Genomic DNA, 19,272 nt, shown 5'->3' with positions numbered 1-19,272 from the left:
CAAAAGACCCACAGCGATCGAAGAACAGGCAATGGCCATGCTCTCCCATGCTTACGCAGAACCTTTCCCAGGAAATTGGCTCGCTCCTATCCCAAACCTGGAAGAAGACAATCCCATGTGCCCTGCCAGCCCTATCTACAACCCTAAGCAAACCATCTAGGATCACAAAGTTAGTCGACCACTTCTGATGCCGCCTCCTGTACATCTAGAAAACCACCCCTTTGTATTAAGCTCTAATTAGCTATAATTGATGCTCTACTATACTAAATTATGAAAGATTAGGATTAGATATTTTAAGCTTACCCCCCTCTAAACCTGTTCTAATTAGACATAATTTTCCTAAATTAGGAATTATTAGGATTGATTATAACTTGAAATTTCGGAAAAATCATAATAAATCAAGCATCACAGTTCTCATAGCCTTCTTATAAAGTCATGTCTATTAGAGCACTAGTTCAATACCTAAACACAGAATATACCTTATAACAAACTTGCCTTTTGCCAGAGTTAAACCAACAACCACATGTATGCAAGCACCTGGGACAGATGCTCTAGCCACTAAGCCACAAGGTCTAATATATAAACTTGGTAATCTAAATAAGTAGACATAATATAGGCAACCTCAATATTTCTGATTGTATTTAACATTTATATTTCCTCTATCTAATAAATAAACAGGTCAATAAATACCTAAAAAGTCAGGTCTTTCAGGATTTAGTTTGAACACTACTAAGGAGATAATAAACCAATGGAAAATCAATAATACACTTTATATAGGATAAAAATAAATTATGGCACTTATACAATTTGGACTAAGAAGTAACTATGATTGAGTGTAATATTCAATGGGACTCTACTAGTATAGACAATGCTACCTGAATTTGCAAATTTGATCAAAAACATGATTATGAATAATCAAGATCCAATAAGAGAGAGGGGTTTTCTAAATAGCCACTAGTGAGGTAGAGGGTGGGGACAAGAGTATATGTATGGCATGCCTATATATAAATAAGCACAAGATTGTTGGAGATGATCTTAATATGCTTAATGCATATATTTCCTATATGGCAGGCAAATATATCATTCTGGCACCACATACCAATATGACTGTCTTTTCCACAGCCTAATAGCTAGAAGAAAACACCAAGTTTGAGCATCTTCTGTATAACAAGGCAATAAACAATATAAATAGTGCTAAAAATTGTAATATTAATAGTAATGATGATTGTGTGCTGCACAAGACAGTATTAGCCACTATACTAATAGACAAGGTCTATAAGGCTGCATATAGCATATCCCTAATTCCAACCCACATGTTGTATCCTATAATGACCGGTAGCAGGCATTGGCTAACAATGACAACTTTAATGATCTTGTGTGCAGGGCCAAGGTACCTAGGTCTTTATAGCCTCTTGTGGCAGCTGCCAAGCTGCCAACAAAGTGGCTGGGGGCATTAATGCACATTTCTCTCTTTCTATATCCCTTATAAAAGCAGCTGGAAAGTTAGCAAAAGAGCTACAAGATAATGGTATAGGCATATATGAAAGAGAGTAATATGCTGAAATAGTATAAAATGTGCCACATCTTTACCTTCTCACTGATAGAGCAGTAGTACTTACTATTTCCTACTAATAATTAGAGACTTCTTAGTATAGAATTAGCGCTGATATCATGAAATTAGAAACCAATCCAATACTCACAGTATCGTACTCCCAATTAGGAAATTAGACACTTTTAGATGTTATTAACACTTTTAGATACTTTTAGACACTATTAGATATAATCTGGAGCTAATACAAGGGGGTGTTTTTCCAGATGTACCCCTTACTACACCCGCATCCCCGACCCTTGTTGGCAGTGACCCTGCCCTTACTGAGCCTTTCAACATGCCCTTTTCCCAACTTGCACCGGTACCTGCTACCATGGAGGATTGGCACAAAGGAGCGCGGACCTCAGAACGTATCTGGCCTACAACCCCGGCCTTCACTCCCTCCCCTCCTATGTCTCCTACTCCACCCAAGACGTGTTATTACTAGGAATATGTATATTGATTGTCAATCACAATTATTGTTTAGAAGCACGGACCATATGTCCAGCTTACCCTAAATGATCTGTATGTATTAATAGCTAAGCTGAGCTTCTTAAAAGCCTCAGCTTGTTCACTTTGTACACACCTTAATCTCTGCACTGCACCTGGCATTTGGCCCCTTCAGTCCATGCTTCATAAACTCTGCCAGATCCATAGAACCATACTTAGTCTGATGAAGCACTGGACTCACCTCACAGCTCTTATCATCTTTTACCGCCTGCAATATATCAAGGACTCACTGCCTATTAAGTCATTTGTTAGGATCCCTCTGAAGTCATCTGTTACATTGGTGAAGACTTGTTCATTCTAGACAAACAACAACACTTAGTTAAACAGCACTTCCTCTATTTATTCGAGGACAAGATCAATAATGATCAAGAATTCCTGAGTCAAGCCAGGAGATGATTGGTCATTTTTATACATTGGGCTATCACTATCACAATTAGCCCAGGGAACCCTTCTTAGTGCGATAAAGCGCACATGATAAGCTTAGCAGCTTAACAGTAGACACAATCAAATACTTTGGCTTTATTATCTCCATAGACAAAATAGCCATGGACTTGGTCAAAATCGAAGAAATCTCTAAATGGCCAACTCTGACAAGCCTAAAAGAAATACAATCCTTCTTAGGCTTTAGAAACTTCTACTAAAGATTAATCAAGGATTTTGCCACAATAGCATGACCCCTAAACAACCTTACAAAAAAGGACATGCAATTTGTATGAACTGACAAACACAATGAGGCATTTGAAACTCTCAAACATTGCTTTACATTGGCACCAGTACTTATTTATCCTGATGGCAATTGCCCCTTCCCACTTGAAACTGATATCTTGGAATTTGCATCAAGTGCTATCCTATTGCAGGAAGTTCTAGGTGATGACTAGCACCTAGTAGCCTACCTATCAAAGTCATTCAATATAGCAGAATGGAACTATTATATCTTTGATAAGGAACTGCTAGCTGTAATACATGCTTTGGACTACTGGTGCATCTACCTTGAAGGCACACAATACCCATTTAAAATATGGTTGGATTATAAGAACCTTCAATACTTTTCAACAGCTAGAACTCTTTTATGAAGACAAGCATGCTGGGCCTTCTTTCTATCATGCTTTGACTTTACACTGGTACACAAACCAGGTTCATCCCACTATCTGGATGCTCTGACCCAGTATCCAGACCTAAAAAGAGGGGTGAAATCAGATAACAAAAACCAGATACTACTAAAACCCTAACTATTTGTCAAAAGTGCCACAGAAAGAGGCACAGTCAAGATGCTAGATAGACAGCTTAGACAAAAACTGAAGAAAATCACAGCAAAAGATAAAGAAGTGACAGAAGCAATGGAGATTATTAAAGCATTAGGATCTGGAGCACTCTTGAAAGGACTACAAGAATAGAACTTTGAAGATGATCTCATCTGGCATCAAAGCAAAATATATATCCTACCAAGCAACAAACTCAAAAGAGAAATAGTAAAAATATATCACAACTCACTAGCAACCAGACATCCAGGATAATGAAAGACTTACATCCTAGTATCAGACAACTTCTGGTGGCCTAGAATGTTGGTATTTATAAAAGAATATATAACAGGATGTGCAATATGCCAAAACACAAAAAACATCACATACCCTACATGTGCTCCACTAATCCTAAACAAAATACTAGAAAGGCCCTGGTAGGTAGTCACAATAGACTTTATCACAGATCTCCCACAAGTCAGACTATATAATGCAATACATGTAATAGTAGATGAAAGCACAAAAGAAGTTGTGTACACCCCATGCATAAAGACTATAGACACCAAAGGAACAGCCAACCTCTACATGGAGAACATTTAGAGATGATATAGACTCCCAAGAAAGGTCATCTCTGACCAAGGCCCACAATTCACTGCCAGATTTATAAAAGAACTTTGGAAAAAACTGGGAGTAACTACAGCCTTATCCATAGCATATCACCCTAAAATAGATAGGGAAACAGAATGGGTCAACCAAGAGCTAGAATAGTACCTCCATGCATTCTGCAACTATGAATAAACAAACTGGCCTAAACTCCTACTATATGCAGAATTTGCACACAATATCAGGGAATATTCAGTTATGCACCAATCACTATTCAAGCTTATGTATGGCTACAACCCATCCTTCATGCCCTAAATAACACCAAAATCAGACATCCCCAGCATAAAACAAAGACCAGAAAGGCTGGAACAATTACGGAAAGAAATGAAAGCCAGCCTAAAAGTCATAGCAGAACTGATAAAAAGAAAAACCACTAAAAGTGAAGTCAGACTAGAAGCAGGACAAAAAGTCTGGCTCTTAGGAAAAAATATAACCACAATATACCCCAAAGATAAACTAGCCCCCAAACTACACAGACTATTTGTAATTGAAGAAAAACTAGGTACAGTGACATATGAATTAAAGCTCCCACCCACATAGAAAATACACCCTATATTCTATGCCTCTTTAATCATACTATATTGAGAGATAGCTACTCATGGCCCTAATTATAAGCAACCACCTCCCAACCTCATCGAAGGACAAGAAGAATATAGAGTTGAGGAAATTCTAAATAAAAGGAGGCATAGACATGGATACTAATACCTGGTATGCTGGAAAGGGTACCCAGACTTGTTAAATAAATAGATCACAAGGACAAACCTGAAAAATGCCAAAGACTTTGTAAAAACATATGACATATAATACCTAACTAATCCCTTCTTACAAACAACTCTTACAAACATTGGACAAACAAAACCCAAAATATATAAAATCTCTAACTTGATCTTCTCCATCCTATTGTCATTCCAAACTCCCCAAACTCATAACAATAACCTTTCTCTTATATCATCAAATGGCTTCAACAGGAACCCCTACCCTTACTATTGCCTTATCCGACAGCACCCTAGTCGATGAGTCAATATAAATGACTCCTACCCCCGAGTTATCTATGGCAGAAGAACAATCCACACCTTAGGACACCAACAAGGAGCAAGCCATACATGAAGTGGAAGAGGGTGAAGAAGAGTATATGGAGCAACTTGAGGAGACTAAGAGACACAGAGAAGAAGTTTTTAGGATGCTAAAGCAGGATGATCAAGATAGGTAGTACATTGAGATGGACAAGAGAGAATGGTTTGGACAAGCAGAGCAAGCACCCCTATGTTTACCCTCACCCCCATCTCTTAACTGTGAAGAAACAGAAGGAATTATCTTCTTGGATAGAGAATTGTACCTCACAGCCCCCATTGCATACCTCATAGGACTTATAGAAGGTATACCAAGCATTGAGTTTGTGTTGGGACCTATGAGGCTGGAGATAACTAGGGCACTGAAGACACTATAAGAAGAAAGGGCATTCATGCAACATGTACAGAAGTCTTTACAGATATGGGAGGGGATGCTTATTACTCATATTAACATGGGCAAGAAGAAATTAATGGGACTTGACTGTACTAACCTCCTCCATGACACATTTCATCCTGCTAATGGCCCTACCCCTGCCAATAAGTACTATATGCCATTCATGGCTCTGGTATCTTATTCCTTGTCTTCAGCTTTGAATGGAGCTCCATTTCACCCAATGCTAGGGACTTATACCATGGGACCAGAAGAAGAAGCCTACAGGTTCACATATGCATCCTCTTGCTTCTATGTCATCCCCATGACTTTTTGCCTATGCCACCCACCTTCCTGCACTAGACCCCCTATTATCAAGTATGATTCTAGTGACTCTGATGCTTGGCCCCTAGTTAACCATCACTGAGCTCTCTAGAAGGATAGACAATCATCCAGTATGACATGAAACTGCCAGGGCAGATGACAATTTAAATCCATTGGGCTGGTACTTGTTGCCACAATGAGAAGAGGGACTCAGTTCTAAGATGCAGTCAAGGTAAGGTACTATGACATTTATACTCAAGGGCTATCACATTATGGCTTGGCAGTAGGCAATGAGATTGGTGCCCTAAGTATTATTCTTCTATAGCTCATGATTGACTCTAAGTGCATTGTTTATATTTTTCTTGGACTTTTACTTACCATCTCTGGCACTGATGGCCTAGAGGGGGGGTAATGTTATAAACTGCTTACTATACTTTTACCATGACTCATATAGGGACACATAGGACCCTTCTCCCAACTACACCTCACATTCCTGTCTTACTGATACCTGGTCCGTGCTCTCAAATGTACATATTTATAGCTGCTATGGTGCAGTAGGAGAAGCCCCAGGCTATCCACTTCTGTCTAATCTAAGAACTGTTGTCCACCAGTCTTCTCTGATTCAAAAGCACTAGTCTGATTAGCCCCAAACCTCCTTGCTCTACTTCTCATATCTCCCTCGTCATCTGGGTCATCATTTGTGGCCTAGGATCTTCTTGTCCCAAACAGCCATTTGTGACAGCATAACCTGCAAAGTTTATTATTTTAGAGTAGCCAAACCCAAAATCTATACTACATGCAAGGCTCCATCATTTGGAAGCAGACCTCATACATAGAATGACTATCTTCTGTGTAAGGTCAGCCATGGAGACTAGCCCTTAAATACCATTGTCATTGTCTCTCTGTTTTCCCGATAACGGCGAGGGGAAAAGTGACAAGAGGAGGTGACGAGAAGCACGTGAGAGGTAACGCGTTACGGAGAACAAGCGCCTTCCGAATATGGTGAGTTACCGTCGACAGACCCGGAGGGTGGAACCTAAAGGTATACAGGAATGGACAAACGCAAGAGGGATGAGATCTCTGTATGCTCTCTCATCCATTGTTGTCTTCACATGGACTCCCTCACACATTTTTCAGATACTTTCCCATGCCAAACGGCAACGAAATCTCCTAAATCCAGACGGATTCATCCCAACGAAAGTCACACCGACACCCCATATACGAATATCTGCTCCCCAGTTTCAGTCAGATTTTTCATCTGAAACTAAGCACACGCTTGTCCCAGTTCGATCGGGTGTGTCAACAAGAACTCATCAAGGATGCCAACCGCACGCATTGCCAATGGCAGCTGTGCAGAACTTAACCAAAGACATCCTCCAGCCGCTACCTTTGTCCTCCAAACCAAGACGTCGAATTTCTCCACCTCCGTTCCCAAATTCCTTTCTAGTCACCCATCCAACAACGAAACCATTGAAACCGATATCTGCTACTCGCATTGCGCTTGCAACTGATATAAGGAGCGAAGGAGGTGCAGCGGAGGTTTTGGGTTTGTTCGTACAGCAGCACGGCACTGGCTATGTCTCTATCGATGATCGCGAATTGGCACGTGGGTTAGATTTCAGCCCACGCAAGAATGTTGCAGCTGGTCGGAGGAAAACTAAATATCTTCGGTGCGTCAATACGAACATGTATCTCTGTTCAGGACTAATCGGCTCATAGCGGAGGACTTGCTGATCGAGTTTCCCGAACACTGCAACGCAGCCAAACCTCACTTCATCTGTGGCATAAGGACAATGGCAGTTATGTTGGTCGCCAAACCCCGCCCGACCTCAAACTGCGTATATGCCGTGTGATCAATCATATTAACCACACCAGTCCTCTCAAGGAGAGTATGCGTTGCTGCCTGGCCGTCTGTCGCATAATGAGCCGCTTTGGCGAGGAAAACCAAGAGATCCTTGTTGTGTTTTCGCCGCCGCGTGGATCTGATGCTGAGCTGAAACGCCTCATGGATATTGGCTCTGTGGGTGGCGATGTGCATGTATGGAAGCCCTGGAAGACTTTGCTTGTCTCTGAATCCTCGTGCAGCTTTTTTGATGAGTTTTGTATGCCCTCTCACAAAGTATTATTATCCTCCCGATTCCAGTCAGCTAAATTGTAATCAGTTAGTATATTTTGTTACTGACGTCATATGTGACTAGCCGTGATTGTTTGGCTACTACAAACAAAAACTACGAGCTGCAGAATGATATGCAAGTCATTGTACCTGTAATTTCGAAAGCTCTGACTTGTGAGGATCAACTGCAGCTGGATGCCGACACAGGATGCAGATGGGCACAAGGGTCGCCAACGTTCCAACACAACTTCGTACACCCCCTTTCCCTGGCGAAAGCGTTCAGATCCTCCCCACGGTGCCCTACCCCCAGCGACAGCATCACAGGCGCAGCCTTCGCAGACTGTAGAGACACTCATCTCCTTGCTTTCACCTCCCGCCGTCCCGTCATTATCCCATGCTCGAGCTTTAGCTGGTGCCCTTGCCTCTGAACAAACACCCCCGTCCGCCATCCGCCTACAAGTTCTCCTTCCTATATTGAGCTCGTTATGTACACAGAATGCCCCTTCGAGTTGCCAAGCTGCTGGCTTCGACATCCTTTCTTCACTATTGCGATCTAATCATTCCAGCCCTCTTAGTCAATCCGACCGAGTCGCCTTTTTTTCTCTATTCCAGGCTAATGCAGATATATGGATTCAAGACCTCTGGGAGCCGCGATTCAAAGCTCTTGAAGCACTTACAAAACAGGGCACAGAAGTGGTGGCAATTGAGGTTCATCTTTTGCGTCTGCTCGAACGCTGGATAAATGTCGCATTCCAAGGGATCATGTCCCGCAGCGGCCTTCTAGTGACAGAGCGTACAGAGCGGGAACGTTGCATCGATATCCTGAGCGAATTCCTCTCGAGAACAGCTTCAAGGGTAGAAGTAATTTCTCGTCTACAAAAAGACGATATCACCAGCTTCCTGAAGGGGTTTGCCCTGCTCATCGAGCAGTGTCTACTCCTTCCTAGCGATAACTTTGGTTCTGTTTCCACAACTGGCGAGACACAAAGTCCTACAATCACTCCAACTCGCATGACACACCGTCGACATCCGTCTTCCATATCTGTTCCCTCAGCCCCCCCTCCTAGTGTGCAGTTAACGTCAATCCGCCGACGTGCTCTTGACATCGCTCTGAACATCTACCTTAATCACCTCTCATCTCAACTCAGATATCTCTCACATGAACATCTTCCTTCCATCTTGCTCATCCTCTTTCGCTGCTTGGCCTCATATTCCTCATCCCTTCCTCGCCTCTCTCTGACCAGCAACCCGTTTGAAGCATCTGCAGAACCCTTGGAACGACGCATCATCGATACTCTCGACCCCTTGCTCAGCGGGGCCTACTCGACGTCATGCTTTCTGATTCTCAAACGGCACTTGCTTCCCCCGTCTGACAACTCACTAAACCTGCATGCTGCAGCGCAAATCTCAACGGGAGCCTGCCGTGCACTTCGAATATATATTAGACGGACCTTGTGCTCCCGCCTTGCTCGTGCCTTCATTGCTCGTGCTAGTAGCGATACTTATACCTCGTCAGGCGCACCTGGTAACATCAATCTGGACCAGGAAATGATGGAACGTGCTTGGGCGAAAGATGAAGTCACGCGCGGCGATCTAGGCAAAGTAGGTCGGATCTTGCGTAGAGCAGCGGATGCTTGGGTAGGACTACCGTCAAATGAACTTGCCTCCAGTAATGGACACGAAAGGGAAGATGTTTTACTGGAATTAGCCGGCGTGCTTAAGGATGTGTTCCAAGAGTATGATGAGCGGGAAGATCTGAACGACATCCAACAGGAGGAGACGAATGCAGTAGGTGAAATATTACATTCACTTACGAACTATGTTCGTCCGCTCACGTAGGTGGTCTCTCTTGGACTTTCGACATCGCCAATAACAACTTGTGACCCCACTTCTAGCAACTATAATGGACAGCCATTAGTAATCCCTCTCTCCCGCTCAAGCGAAGCGCCTACACCGTTTCTTCAAACTTTGACATACCTTCTTGACCGCGATCATGAAAAGACCCCTTCCAATCCGCTTCTCTCCACGATCCTCCTCAGCGTCTCTGATCACCTCAATGATGCCGATACGGCAAAGCTTATTGGGGCAATGTCCGACCGCGGAGACCTATATCCTATCAATCTGGAATGGATCACAAATTGGGAGAGAATCCTGAATAACCTCACCCTGTTCATACCATCCAGGCCCCTAACAAGATCCGTGATGCTCGATACTCTACAATCCGTCGCCGTCTTTGTTAAAGATGTTCCTAGACATCGACATCCATTCGTAGATCTCGTCCTTTCCAGCTGGCGGAGACTCAAGGTCGATAGTAGTGCGATGGAAGGAAGTGTCGTTGTTTGGAATCTTCTTGCTGATGAGGTTGTCTTACGAACGACGGAAGGTGATGAACAGAGTATGGAAGATGGTTTAGCTCCTGGAACCCCGTTCGTGGATCAGGCACTGGAAGTCATGATAAATTGTGCTCTCGGAAGTGACGTTGGGGAAGATAACGGACCAACAATGATGGACTTCAGTGCGCATGTCCCCACACCCCTTGCTTCCGCTATCTCACCCCCCATTGATCATAACCTTTCCAATCAATTTGAAGCCGTGACTCCACACAGGGAGCGTGACTCCAATCCGCCTTATTCAAATCTCACCTTCACCTCCGGCACCATTCGTTCTGCAACTCAACCACCACAATTGTCCACCGAGGATACTCCATCGCCGGCCATGATTTCGCCCCCTACTCTCGAGCTGACAGCGCCCCCAGGTTCGGTAGGCGCTGTCGTAGCACTCCTTCAGGTCTTCAGCCAATTGTCATTCACACTCTATGCGCTCAAGGAAGCCAACCGCGAGCTTGCTGTGCGCGTTTTTCGTATCCTCATTGATCTGATATCGAAGTCCAAAAGCCCACATGCACGACTTGCTATCCTCCAGTTCTTTTTCCGTCTAAGGGTTGACCGCGATCATCGTTTGTTTTCGTTGTTCACTCGGTACGACCGACTCGGGCATATTATGGCTCTAGCGGGACTCATTGGAAGAGCTGACATACCACCTCCCGTCGGTGGTGATGGCGACGACATAACCGGCGACGACCCCAGTGACATACAGGAGTTGTTGAAATCGCGCGCAAGGGCAACAGAGAGAGGTGGTAGAAGATGGTCAAGAGGGCGTGACACCATGCCTTCGCATTCAGGCTCCAGCCGAAGCCGCTCTCGCGCCGCCGGTGGAATCAAACTACCGGCAGGAGGTTTGCCTGAGAAAAAGACCAAGGCACCTATATGGCGAGTTCCCGAATCACTACCATTCTCCATCCCAGAGTCCGACACGCCTAGTGATGGCCTTGTCTCGTACGATCCTGAAGGGCCTGGAAATCGGGTTGTCCTGCCAGTCTCTTGCTTTCTCAAAGCAATCATCTCCATCGTCAAATCAGAAAAAGATTGGGAGATTCTATCCTACGTTCTCTGCCACCTCCCGACCTTGTTGGCTAATAAGCACCTCTTTTGTGGTCCGAAATCCAGAGTCGAGATTCAGGAATTGCTTGCTGTAATCTGTGACGGTATTTCCTCCGAGACTTTCGCATCCTCGATTGCACTGTGGCCGCCTGGCTTAAAGGCCCGGGACGCAGAAGGCTTAGCGTATCACACGCTTTCAGTTCTCATCAGCTACCGCAAATGTTTTGGACCTCCTTTGCAGCACGTTCTTGTCGAGGTTCTACTCAGAGGGCTTAGTGGCCAACAGTCTACGATCAAGTGCTGCCTACACGCTCTGTCGTTGTCAGCCTTTGAACTGCCCAACTCCATTCGCCGGTTTCTCACTCAAATCTTGGAGAAATTGTCTCAGATTAGGACGAACGCTACTATTGCTGTGCATATCATCAGTTTTTTGGCCATCGTAGGCTCATTGCCCCCTCTCTACTCCAATTTCATCGAAGGTGACTTCCGCTTGGTCTTCGGCGTTGCACTTCAGTACCTACGCCTGCATAATCGACCCGAGGCGTCAGCAGATACATCTTGGGCGCTCTCTCAGCACGTTCGCATCATGTCCTACTACATTCTTTATCTGTGGTTCTTGGCCGTCAGACTCCCTGATCGACCTCGGCACATCAAGTATATAACTCGACAATTGCTTTTGGCCAACGAAGGTCGAAATGAAATCGATGGATCTGCAGAAGTCTGCTTCGATTGGCTTGCTCGTTATACATACGGTAGTGGTGATCCCCGCCCCGCTAATTCGATGCTGAGTGAGGTCGTTATGACTTCTGACATTCAACGCCCCGCTTCTGAAGTGATTAGCGAGAAGACTTGGGTTGTTGGGAACTCGCTGGTCAGCATCCGAGCCCTGGCCAAGAATGGCTGGCTTGAAGTTGTGGCACGTCGGCCTTCTGGTCTGACCAAAATCTTAGCACGTATTGAAAATGTACCGATGGTCGGTCCGGGCGAGGTCGATCCTGACTTCATCTCAATTCCTGCCATCCTTGCCATGAGCCGAGCTCTGACATCTGAGGACGATCCTGTCTATCAGGTGAGTTGACGCTGTTATTGAATAATCTCAAGTTGTGTATCACGGGTATTGTTCAGGAAGTGATAGAGACTCTTTATCCCTCATCGTACGAAGATTCCACGGAGGAGCCTCTTCGTCCAGATCCTATCACCGGCTATGTTTGGCAGGGCACTGCTCCTTCACAGCGCCGCAAGGAAGTTGCCATAGACCCTGCTTACTTCGCACTACAGCTCTCCCCATATCCGGATAATTATGGGAAAGGACGTAGCAAAGTGGTTGACACATCAACTCTTCCAGCCTTTATCCGCAACCTCGATAGAATACCCGTTATTGATACACACAAAGTTGGGATCATGTATGTCGCTCCCGGACAAGGCCATGAAACCGATATTCTGGCCAATACTCATGGATCTCCCGCATATGCTCGTTTTCTGGAAAGACTTGGCCGGTTGATTAATTTACGCGGTCAGAAGGATGTTTATGCAGGTGGCCTTGATCCCGACGAAGATGGCGAGTATGCGTATGCCTGGTGGGACGATATCGGCCAGATCTTGTATCACACAGCGACCCTGATGCCCAATCACCCTAACGACCCTCAATGCAACTTTAAGAAACGCCATATCGGGAATGATTTTGTTCGCATCGTCTGGAATGACTCTGGACTGCCATACAGATTTGATACACTGACCACTCAGTTCCAGTTCGTCAATATCGTCATAGAGCCGCATTCATTAGGAGCCATCGCAGCATTCTCCAACAACCTGCATGAGAATGAATATTTCCGGGTGACGATTCAACGTGCGGCAGGCATGACAGAATTTACTCCTGTCGGAAATTTCAAGCTCATCTCCGCCGAAAATCTTCCTCTGCTTGTGCGGCAACTCAGTCTGCTAGCCGACTGGTTTGCCTCAGTCTTTCAATATACAAACAATGATACCGTTCGCGTGGAAAAGCGGACGAACTGGCAGGAACGTCTAGAGTCGATCAAGCGCTTCCGAGATCAGATGCCAGCAGCTGCGCCGACCGACCCTGTTGATGGTATCTTGCAGCAAGAGACGTATCGGGATTTTACAATGGCCTTTTGATGTTGTAGGAAACAGAGAGTTGCGGGGATATACAACGAACGGCCGTTGCTGAAGTGTACGAGAGGTGACAATGCCTTCGATGAACTCCTAATGCATCCAGGATATTTGTCCGTATAATCTTGTTCTTTATCCCATTTTCCCATCATGATGTCTTACGCTGACATTGTATGACCCCTTTGAGCGCTTGAGCTTTGACCCTGGCGTTTTAGGACCTGAATGTAACTCCAAACAAAATGTAAAATATCAACAAAGCATACATGGTATCAGATATAATATGGGAGAAAGCAATGTTAGATAGTGTAGTCGCAGCTGGTGTCATGGGGATCTTTTGACCGCTGGTTGACTTTCAAGGGGTGCACCTCCAGCTCTCATCCTCCTCCGTGCAGCCAAGAGGGGGAGAAAGGGACTACGTGTCTCCGGTAGAGGCACGGTAGAATCGGAGTCGCTACTTGATATTTCAAAGACGGACACATTTCCGCCTACTCTTGTTTCCAGTTGAGGTCGAGGAGGCGAGGCGAAGCGGTTCTCCGAATCGCTATCGCTTGATATCTCGATAATAGTGTCGCTTGTGGTCGCCATATGGCGTACGATTGTATTCGCCCTTGGAAATGAATGTGCAAGCGAACGGGAGTGAGAGTGAGGCCTATGAAGAATGGAGTGATGGCTTCTACAAGGAGACTGTGTCGGAGAGATTGACCGTCTGCTGGTGGGTGTCGCTTTTGTTGTGACTATTGGCAAGGTTCCTGACATCCGGTCACGATGGGGATCAAGTTTGCGGGGTGATGTATGCTTAGCATGCTTTCGAGGAGACTTCGTGAAACGGTCAACGCAGTCAGAGTCAGAAGGCCGCGAATGGTCTAGGCGTCGACGGGGTTGTGATGGCTGACGTGTTACAGAGGTGTGTGGTTGGAGCGGGAGAGGCAGCATGTCGGAGTCGGAGGAACCAGCGCTAGACTCTTCCTCCTCTTCGAAAGCCACGGGGAAAGGTTTGATGACAGATGAGGTGGCTGGTGGCGAAGGCTCCCTGTAGGTCAAGGGTTTACGCGGGCGATTCTTCCCAGCTTCCAAGAGAGATAGAATGGCGCTACCATGGTAAGACTTTGTGCAAATGGCATCAACAAGAACAAGGTCAGGATCGAGCTCTGCAGATGGAATAAGTTCAAAATGTTTCGTACCATAGCACTTATTTTGCCCTTGCCTTTCGTCGGGCTGCACGGTGCAGATGGTGTACCGGGGACCCGAGTTGCAAGTTTGCTCGTCTTATTTCGAACGCGAGGCAGATCCTTGATACTGAGTTGCTCGCCATGATCAAGAGTTGCCTTGGTTGTGGTCTTCCCCACCATAGCAGGAGCGCCATCTTCGGAGTCACCCGATGCTATCTCTGCATCCAGGTCGAAAGTTTCTCCTTCATCACTTTCAATGGGAGGAAGGCGAGCACGCTGCTTTCCACCCCGGCTTGCCTTCGATCCACTTGACACGCCGCCTTTAGACTTTGTAACCGCACGTGTGCCCTTGTGCGCCCTCTTTGCTCGCTTCTTCTCCTCGAGAGCTTCAAACTGATCAACCAGATCCGGCCTGACGATCACGACCATGCATGCCGGCAGCCACATTCTGAGATGAGTATTGGGGTCCACCGGTGCAGACTTGGATTTCTTCCTCTTGCCATCGCCCTCTTCGCCGTCTTCATCTGACTCGGGCTCTGACCGCTCCACGTCGTAAGTTGTATCGGCAGCCTTCCGAACCCCCTGAATGCCGGCCTCAGACATGCGCACGAGCTGCTCCGGCGCGATCTCAAGTCGATATTCGAGTATACCATCGGTGGATGCATGGGTGCGCGAAGAGTGAATCTTGACAATCAATTTCTTCCCATCATCGTTGTCGTCGCCACCTCCAGTAGATTCCTCCAATTGCAGGGATGAGAAATGCCTTGCGAGCATCTTCGACGGCGTCCCGACTACGAGCTCCTTCCCCTTCTTCCTCGGCGTTCTCGGCATCTCGTCCCCACCCTCCTTCTCATCCCTCTCCAATACAGCGCGTCTCAGTATCCGAAGCACCGCACTTGGCCACAACACGGACCTGAATCGCTTTACGATCACCTCTCTTATACCCCACTCAAAGTGCACCTCGCACAGATGCGCAATCTTCCCTAGATCCGGCTCGCGCACCCACGTCGGCGGCACATGCGTCCGTCGTGCCCCTGCATCTGTCTCGCTCGTGATCGGGTCCGTATAGGACAGCAGCACATCGACGTCCGGGAAATTTTCCGGCACCGCCTTCGATAGCGCCGGCTGCCGCTTCCCGAGATGGCCGCGCGCATTTGTGCGCAACTCGGCGCGGACGGCATCGCGCCACTTCGCGAGATATTCTTCAAGCGCGGACCGTGAGAGCGTGCGCGCCGCCTCGAGTAGCTGGTCGCCAAATCCACACTTGGCTAGCCCATGCGCGATGCTGGTGCCGCAGCGTGGAAGACCCGCTTGGTGATAATCTCCCCCACTGAGGAGGCCGATGAGGATGAGGCCACCGCGGGTGAGCTGGATGGCGGGGTGCTCACGGATCGCGCGAGCGGTGTACACGGCGGAGTGATTCCCGTCTTCGCGTCCGTCCGCGTTCTTGTTGCTATGTGCACGGTTGCCAGAGAGAGCGGAACTTGGACTGTAGAAAAAATAGTAGGGTCAGTTCGACAGTGGATGCGAGATTGCATTTGGATCAGGGACAGACTTTCGAATAACCATAATCGCGCCGAAGAGGAAGTTATCAACATCGTCGGAGAGGACAGCGTCTATGATGCCGATGCTGTTCATGTATGCAAGCTCAGCTTCAGCTTCTCCCGGGGCCTAGAGACAACATTTAGCACTATACGACATGATAGCAAAGAGATAAAAATTGAATGAAGGCTTGTTATTATTCCTCAAATGAAAGGTTGCCACGAAACGGCATGTGCAACAGACCTTGCAAGCAGACATGACAAGCTCACCATTCTCCACTCGAACCCAAAAGCCTCAATGATGCTCTTCATTCCGTTCGTCAGCCAGTGCTGATTTCCGCTAATTCGCTTTCCCCTTTTCACATTTGGCCGCTTGGGCCCATCAAAAACGAACAATGGCAAGAAGGGAGAGCTCATGAGGCGCGTGCACCTGAAGAAGAGCGTTCGGAGCTCCGGATTCTCACCTTCACGGCCATACGCGGCGTGAAAGAACCAGATGGAGGCATCGATGCCAATGCGTAGGCCGCGAACGCCTGATGGATTCGCTTCGAAACCGTCCACGACGGCGAGGTGTGTCAGAGAGCGTGTCTCTGCAGCTGGACGAAGGACCTGAGGAGCGAGTTCCAGGAGAATAAATTTTCTGGTGAATGGAATTTAACTCACATCCCACAGCCCCGTAACACCCATCGTGAGTCTTCAATATTCAATGGATGCCTGAGCTGGCCGTGACTGAGAGACGAACGCGACGAGACGCGATCAGGTGCAGCAAATCACGTGCGCGTCGGAAGACAGTTATCGTTGAGAGAACGACGAGGACGGCTGCAGAAGCAACATGTCGCCGTCGTTCGTCCAGCTGGGCAGCGCACTCGCCCTGCTGGCAATTTACCCGCACGACCACCGCGACATTGCCGCTAACGACTGTCTGGCTACGAATTATTACGGGACATACGGCGACCATAGTGTTTTCCTCCCTCCGCTCTCGTGCTACGCTGCTAGCACTCTCGCGCCGCCAACCGCGACCTTTGATGGGCCGTCATATCCTTCCAACGCGCAGCTAGTGTGGGTGCAACAAGCCGCGCTCGAACCGCATCTCCAGCCAGCTGCGTCTCTCGAGCAAATCGATGCCCTTATCGCCTCTCTTGATGATCTCACCCTCTTCGACGCTTCAGTCACCCCCGCCCAGGAGCCACTTTCTGCTCCTTCACAAGTTGGCAATTACCACCATGTCCTCCATACCACCTCGACATCCGCCTTGCTCGCCCTCTCCCCTGATAACGCCTACCGCCTCTCCCTTGTCATTCCCCCCCACTGGCGCCCCTACGCTCTCCCCTCCACGCCGCTCCCTCTCTTTCCCGTCCCCACCCCTTCCGTGGATCGCGTTCGCACCATCCTTTCAGACCTCAAATTCAACCCACTCGTCGCCAAGGTTGTTTCCAACATCTCCGCACCCCAGATGCGCAACGACATACGTTGGCTCACCGGCGAGGATTCCACGTCGGGCATCCTCTCACGCCACTCCTTCTCTTCCGGTGCCCGCGTCGCTGCGTCTTGGCTGCAGCGTAGGTTCGAAGAGACCGGGGCCACATGCGAGCTCCGTACTTTCTTGTCTGGCTTTGCGCCTAACGTTATCTGGTGCGCTCCTTTGTCTCTACTCCTATCCCAGACTCATCTCGTATCTGTTTCGCAGTCGCTATCCCTCGACGATCAATACCACTGCGACCGTGCTTATCAGCGGGCACTATGACTCGCGCGGTTCCTTTGGCTCGACTCGCGCTCCGGGCGGCGACGATGACGGCTCCGGTGTCACTGGTCTCTTATCCATTGCGCGAACCATCCAGCGCACTGGTGTCACATTCCGCTCTAACGTTGAACTTGTCGCGTTCGCAGGCGAGGAGCAGGGTTTGTACGGTTCACGATATTACGCTCGTACGTGACGCGCCTTCTCACCGGTTCGTCTACTGCCGTCTTATCAACTTATGTGTCGGTAGAGGACCTCCGCGCGGAAGACAAGAACCTCACGCTCATGGTCCAGGCCGACATGACCGCCTACCGTGCCCCTGGTGAGCCTCTGCAGCTCGGCCTCCCAGACAAGTAAGCTGATTCTCTTCGTGGCCCTCAAATGTCCCCACCGACGCAATCTCCGCATCGCGCGCATTCATGTAGGATCGGTACCGCAGAAGTGACTCAGCTCGTTGCGAACCTCTCCGCCATCTACAGCCCGGAGCTCCACGTCGGCTTCACACCTGTATGTCCCCCTTACCCTCCTCTCACCGTGCAACGAGTGCCAATCCCTTGTTTCTTATACAAACAGGCGTGTTGCAGTGATCACCAGGTACGCAGAAGGGCAGCATATAGCATCCCCGTTGAAGAACTCACACACGCCACAGTCTTTCCACATGCAGGGCTTCCCCGCGACGCAGGTCTTCGAACGTGCGGGGCCGATTGCAGATCCTATGTACCACAACAGCGGTGTGTTCTTTGTCTTCTCTCCATACTGTGAATCTTATAATATTTTCTACAGGCGATCTCAGCGACCGCGAGGGTTATGATTTCGAGCAGATTAAGAGTATTGCGAAGGTCCAGGTGCGTTCTTCAAGCTGCACACTTTCGCTCATCATTCTGAAGCATGATTCGCCTGTTCTTTTATAATTGTCCGTGTGAAACAGTTTGCAACAGTCCTTCACGTCGCTGGGTTCGACCTCCCTGGGTCTTCATGATGGTCGTACGACATCGATGTGCGGACGACACTTGACATGATGCAGATGCAATGACCTTCCCAAGGGGGTGTGAAACCTGATAGCTCACTTGTTTTATGTCTATGTAACTGATGACACCTGCTCTGCACGAGAGATACAGCGTCTCAATGCTGAATGAGTCATTTGTGCGCAGTCGGCGCATCAATCTCCACCGCCCGTCCCCCGCCATTCAACATGGCACTGTGCAATCAGTGGCCACAATCATGATAATCTATCTCAAGGCGGCGAACATATAGTTGCTTGTCTTATCCTTGATACTAAGATAGTTTGCATGGGCTACCACAAAGTCTGTGACCCTGATGTTGTAGTCCTTGATACCTGCCACGTCATTGAATGTCAAGATAAGATATTGCTATTATGTAT

At 47.6% G+C, this 19,272-nt stretch overlaps 4 protein-coding genes across 4 annotated transcripts; 3 read left to right on the top strand and 1 right to left on the bottom strand.

Moving 5' to 3' along the window:
- Nucleotides 1-6,815: 6,815 nt before the first annotated feature.
- On the top strand, nt 6,816-8,304 carry HETIRDRAFT_321873 (uncharacterized protein; the record flags this gene model as incomplete). The annotated part of the gene is made up of 4 exons (XM_009550162.1): nt 6,816-6,845; nt 6,901-7,433; nt 7,483-7,905; nt 7,962-8,304. The coding sequence occupies 4 exons, from the start codon at nt 6,816-6,818 to the stop codon at nt 8,302-8,304; spliced, it is 1,329 nt and encodes a 442-aa protein (XP_009548457.1).
- Nucleotides 8,305-12,116: 3,812 nt separating this feature from the next.
- On the top strand, nt 12,117-13,449 carry HETIRDRAFT_63611 (uncharacterized protein; the record flags this gene model as incomplete). The annotated part of the gene is made up of 2 exons (XM_009549666.1): nt 12,117-12,385; nt 12,442-13,449. The coding sequence occupies exons 1-2, from the start codon at nt 12,287-12,289 to the stop codon at nt 13,447-13,449; spliced, it is 1,107 nt and encodes a 368-aa protein (XP_009547961.1). The 5' UTR covers nt 12,117-12,286.
- Nucleotides 12,990-16,840, bottom strand: HETIRDRAFT_477560 (uncharacterized protein; the record flags this gene model as incomplete). The annotated part of the gene is made up of 5 exons (XM_009550161.1): nt 12,990-14,547; nt 14,625-16,101; nt 16,168-16,283; nt 16,424-16,762; nt 16,817-16,840. 5 exons carry the CDS (start codon nt 16,838-16,840, stop codon nt 13,765-13,767), a joined length of 2,739 nt encoding a protein of 912 aa, XP_009548456.1. The 3' UTR covers nt 12,990-13,764.
- A 556-nt stretch (nt 16,841-17,396) lies between these two features.
- On the top strand, nt 17,397-18,996 carry HETIRDRAFT_35371 (Metallo peptidase M28). Its single transcript, XM_009549613.1, has 8 exons — nt 17,397-17,785; nt 17,841-18,079; nt 18,142-18,244; nt 18,317-18,398; nt 18,465-18,485; nt 18,541-18,622; nt 18,675-18,736; nt 18,820-18,996. Exons 1-8 carry the CDS (start codon nt 17,607-17,609, stop codon nt 18,868-18,870), a joined length of 819 nt encoding a protein of 272 aa, XP_009547908.1. The 5' UTR covers nt 17,397-17,606; the 3' UTR covers nt 18,871-18,996.
- Nucleotides 18,997-19,272: the final 276 nt, after the last annotated feature.

This window comes from Heterobasidion irregulare, assembly GCF_000320585.1.
Source record: "Heterobasidion irregulare TC 32-1 unplaced genomic scaffold scaffold_07, whole genome shotgun sequence".
Taxonomy (NCBI): Eukaryota; Fungi; Basidiomycota; class Agaricomycetes; order Russulales; family Bondarzewiaceae; genus Heterobasidion; species Heterobasidion irregulare.
Note: the sequence above shows the minus strand (reverse complement) of the source record. Positions and strands in the feature narration are given on the sequence as shown.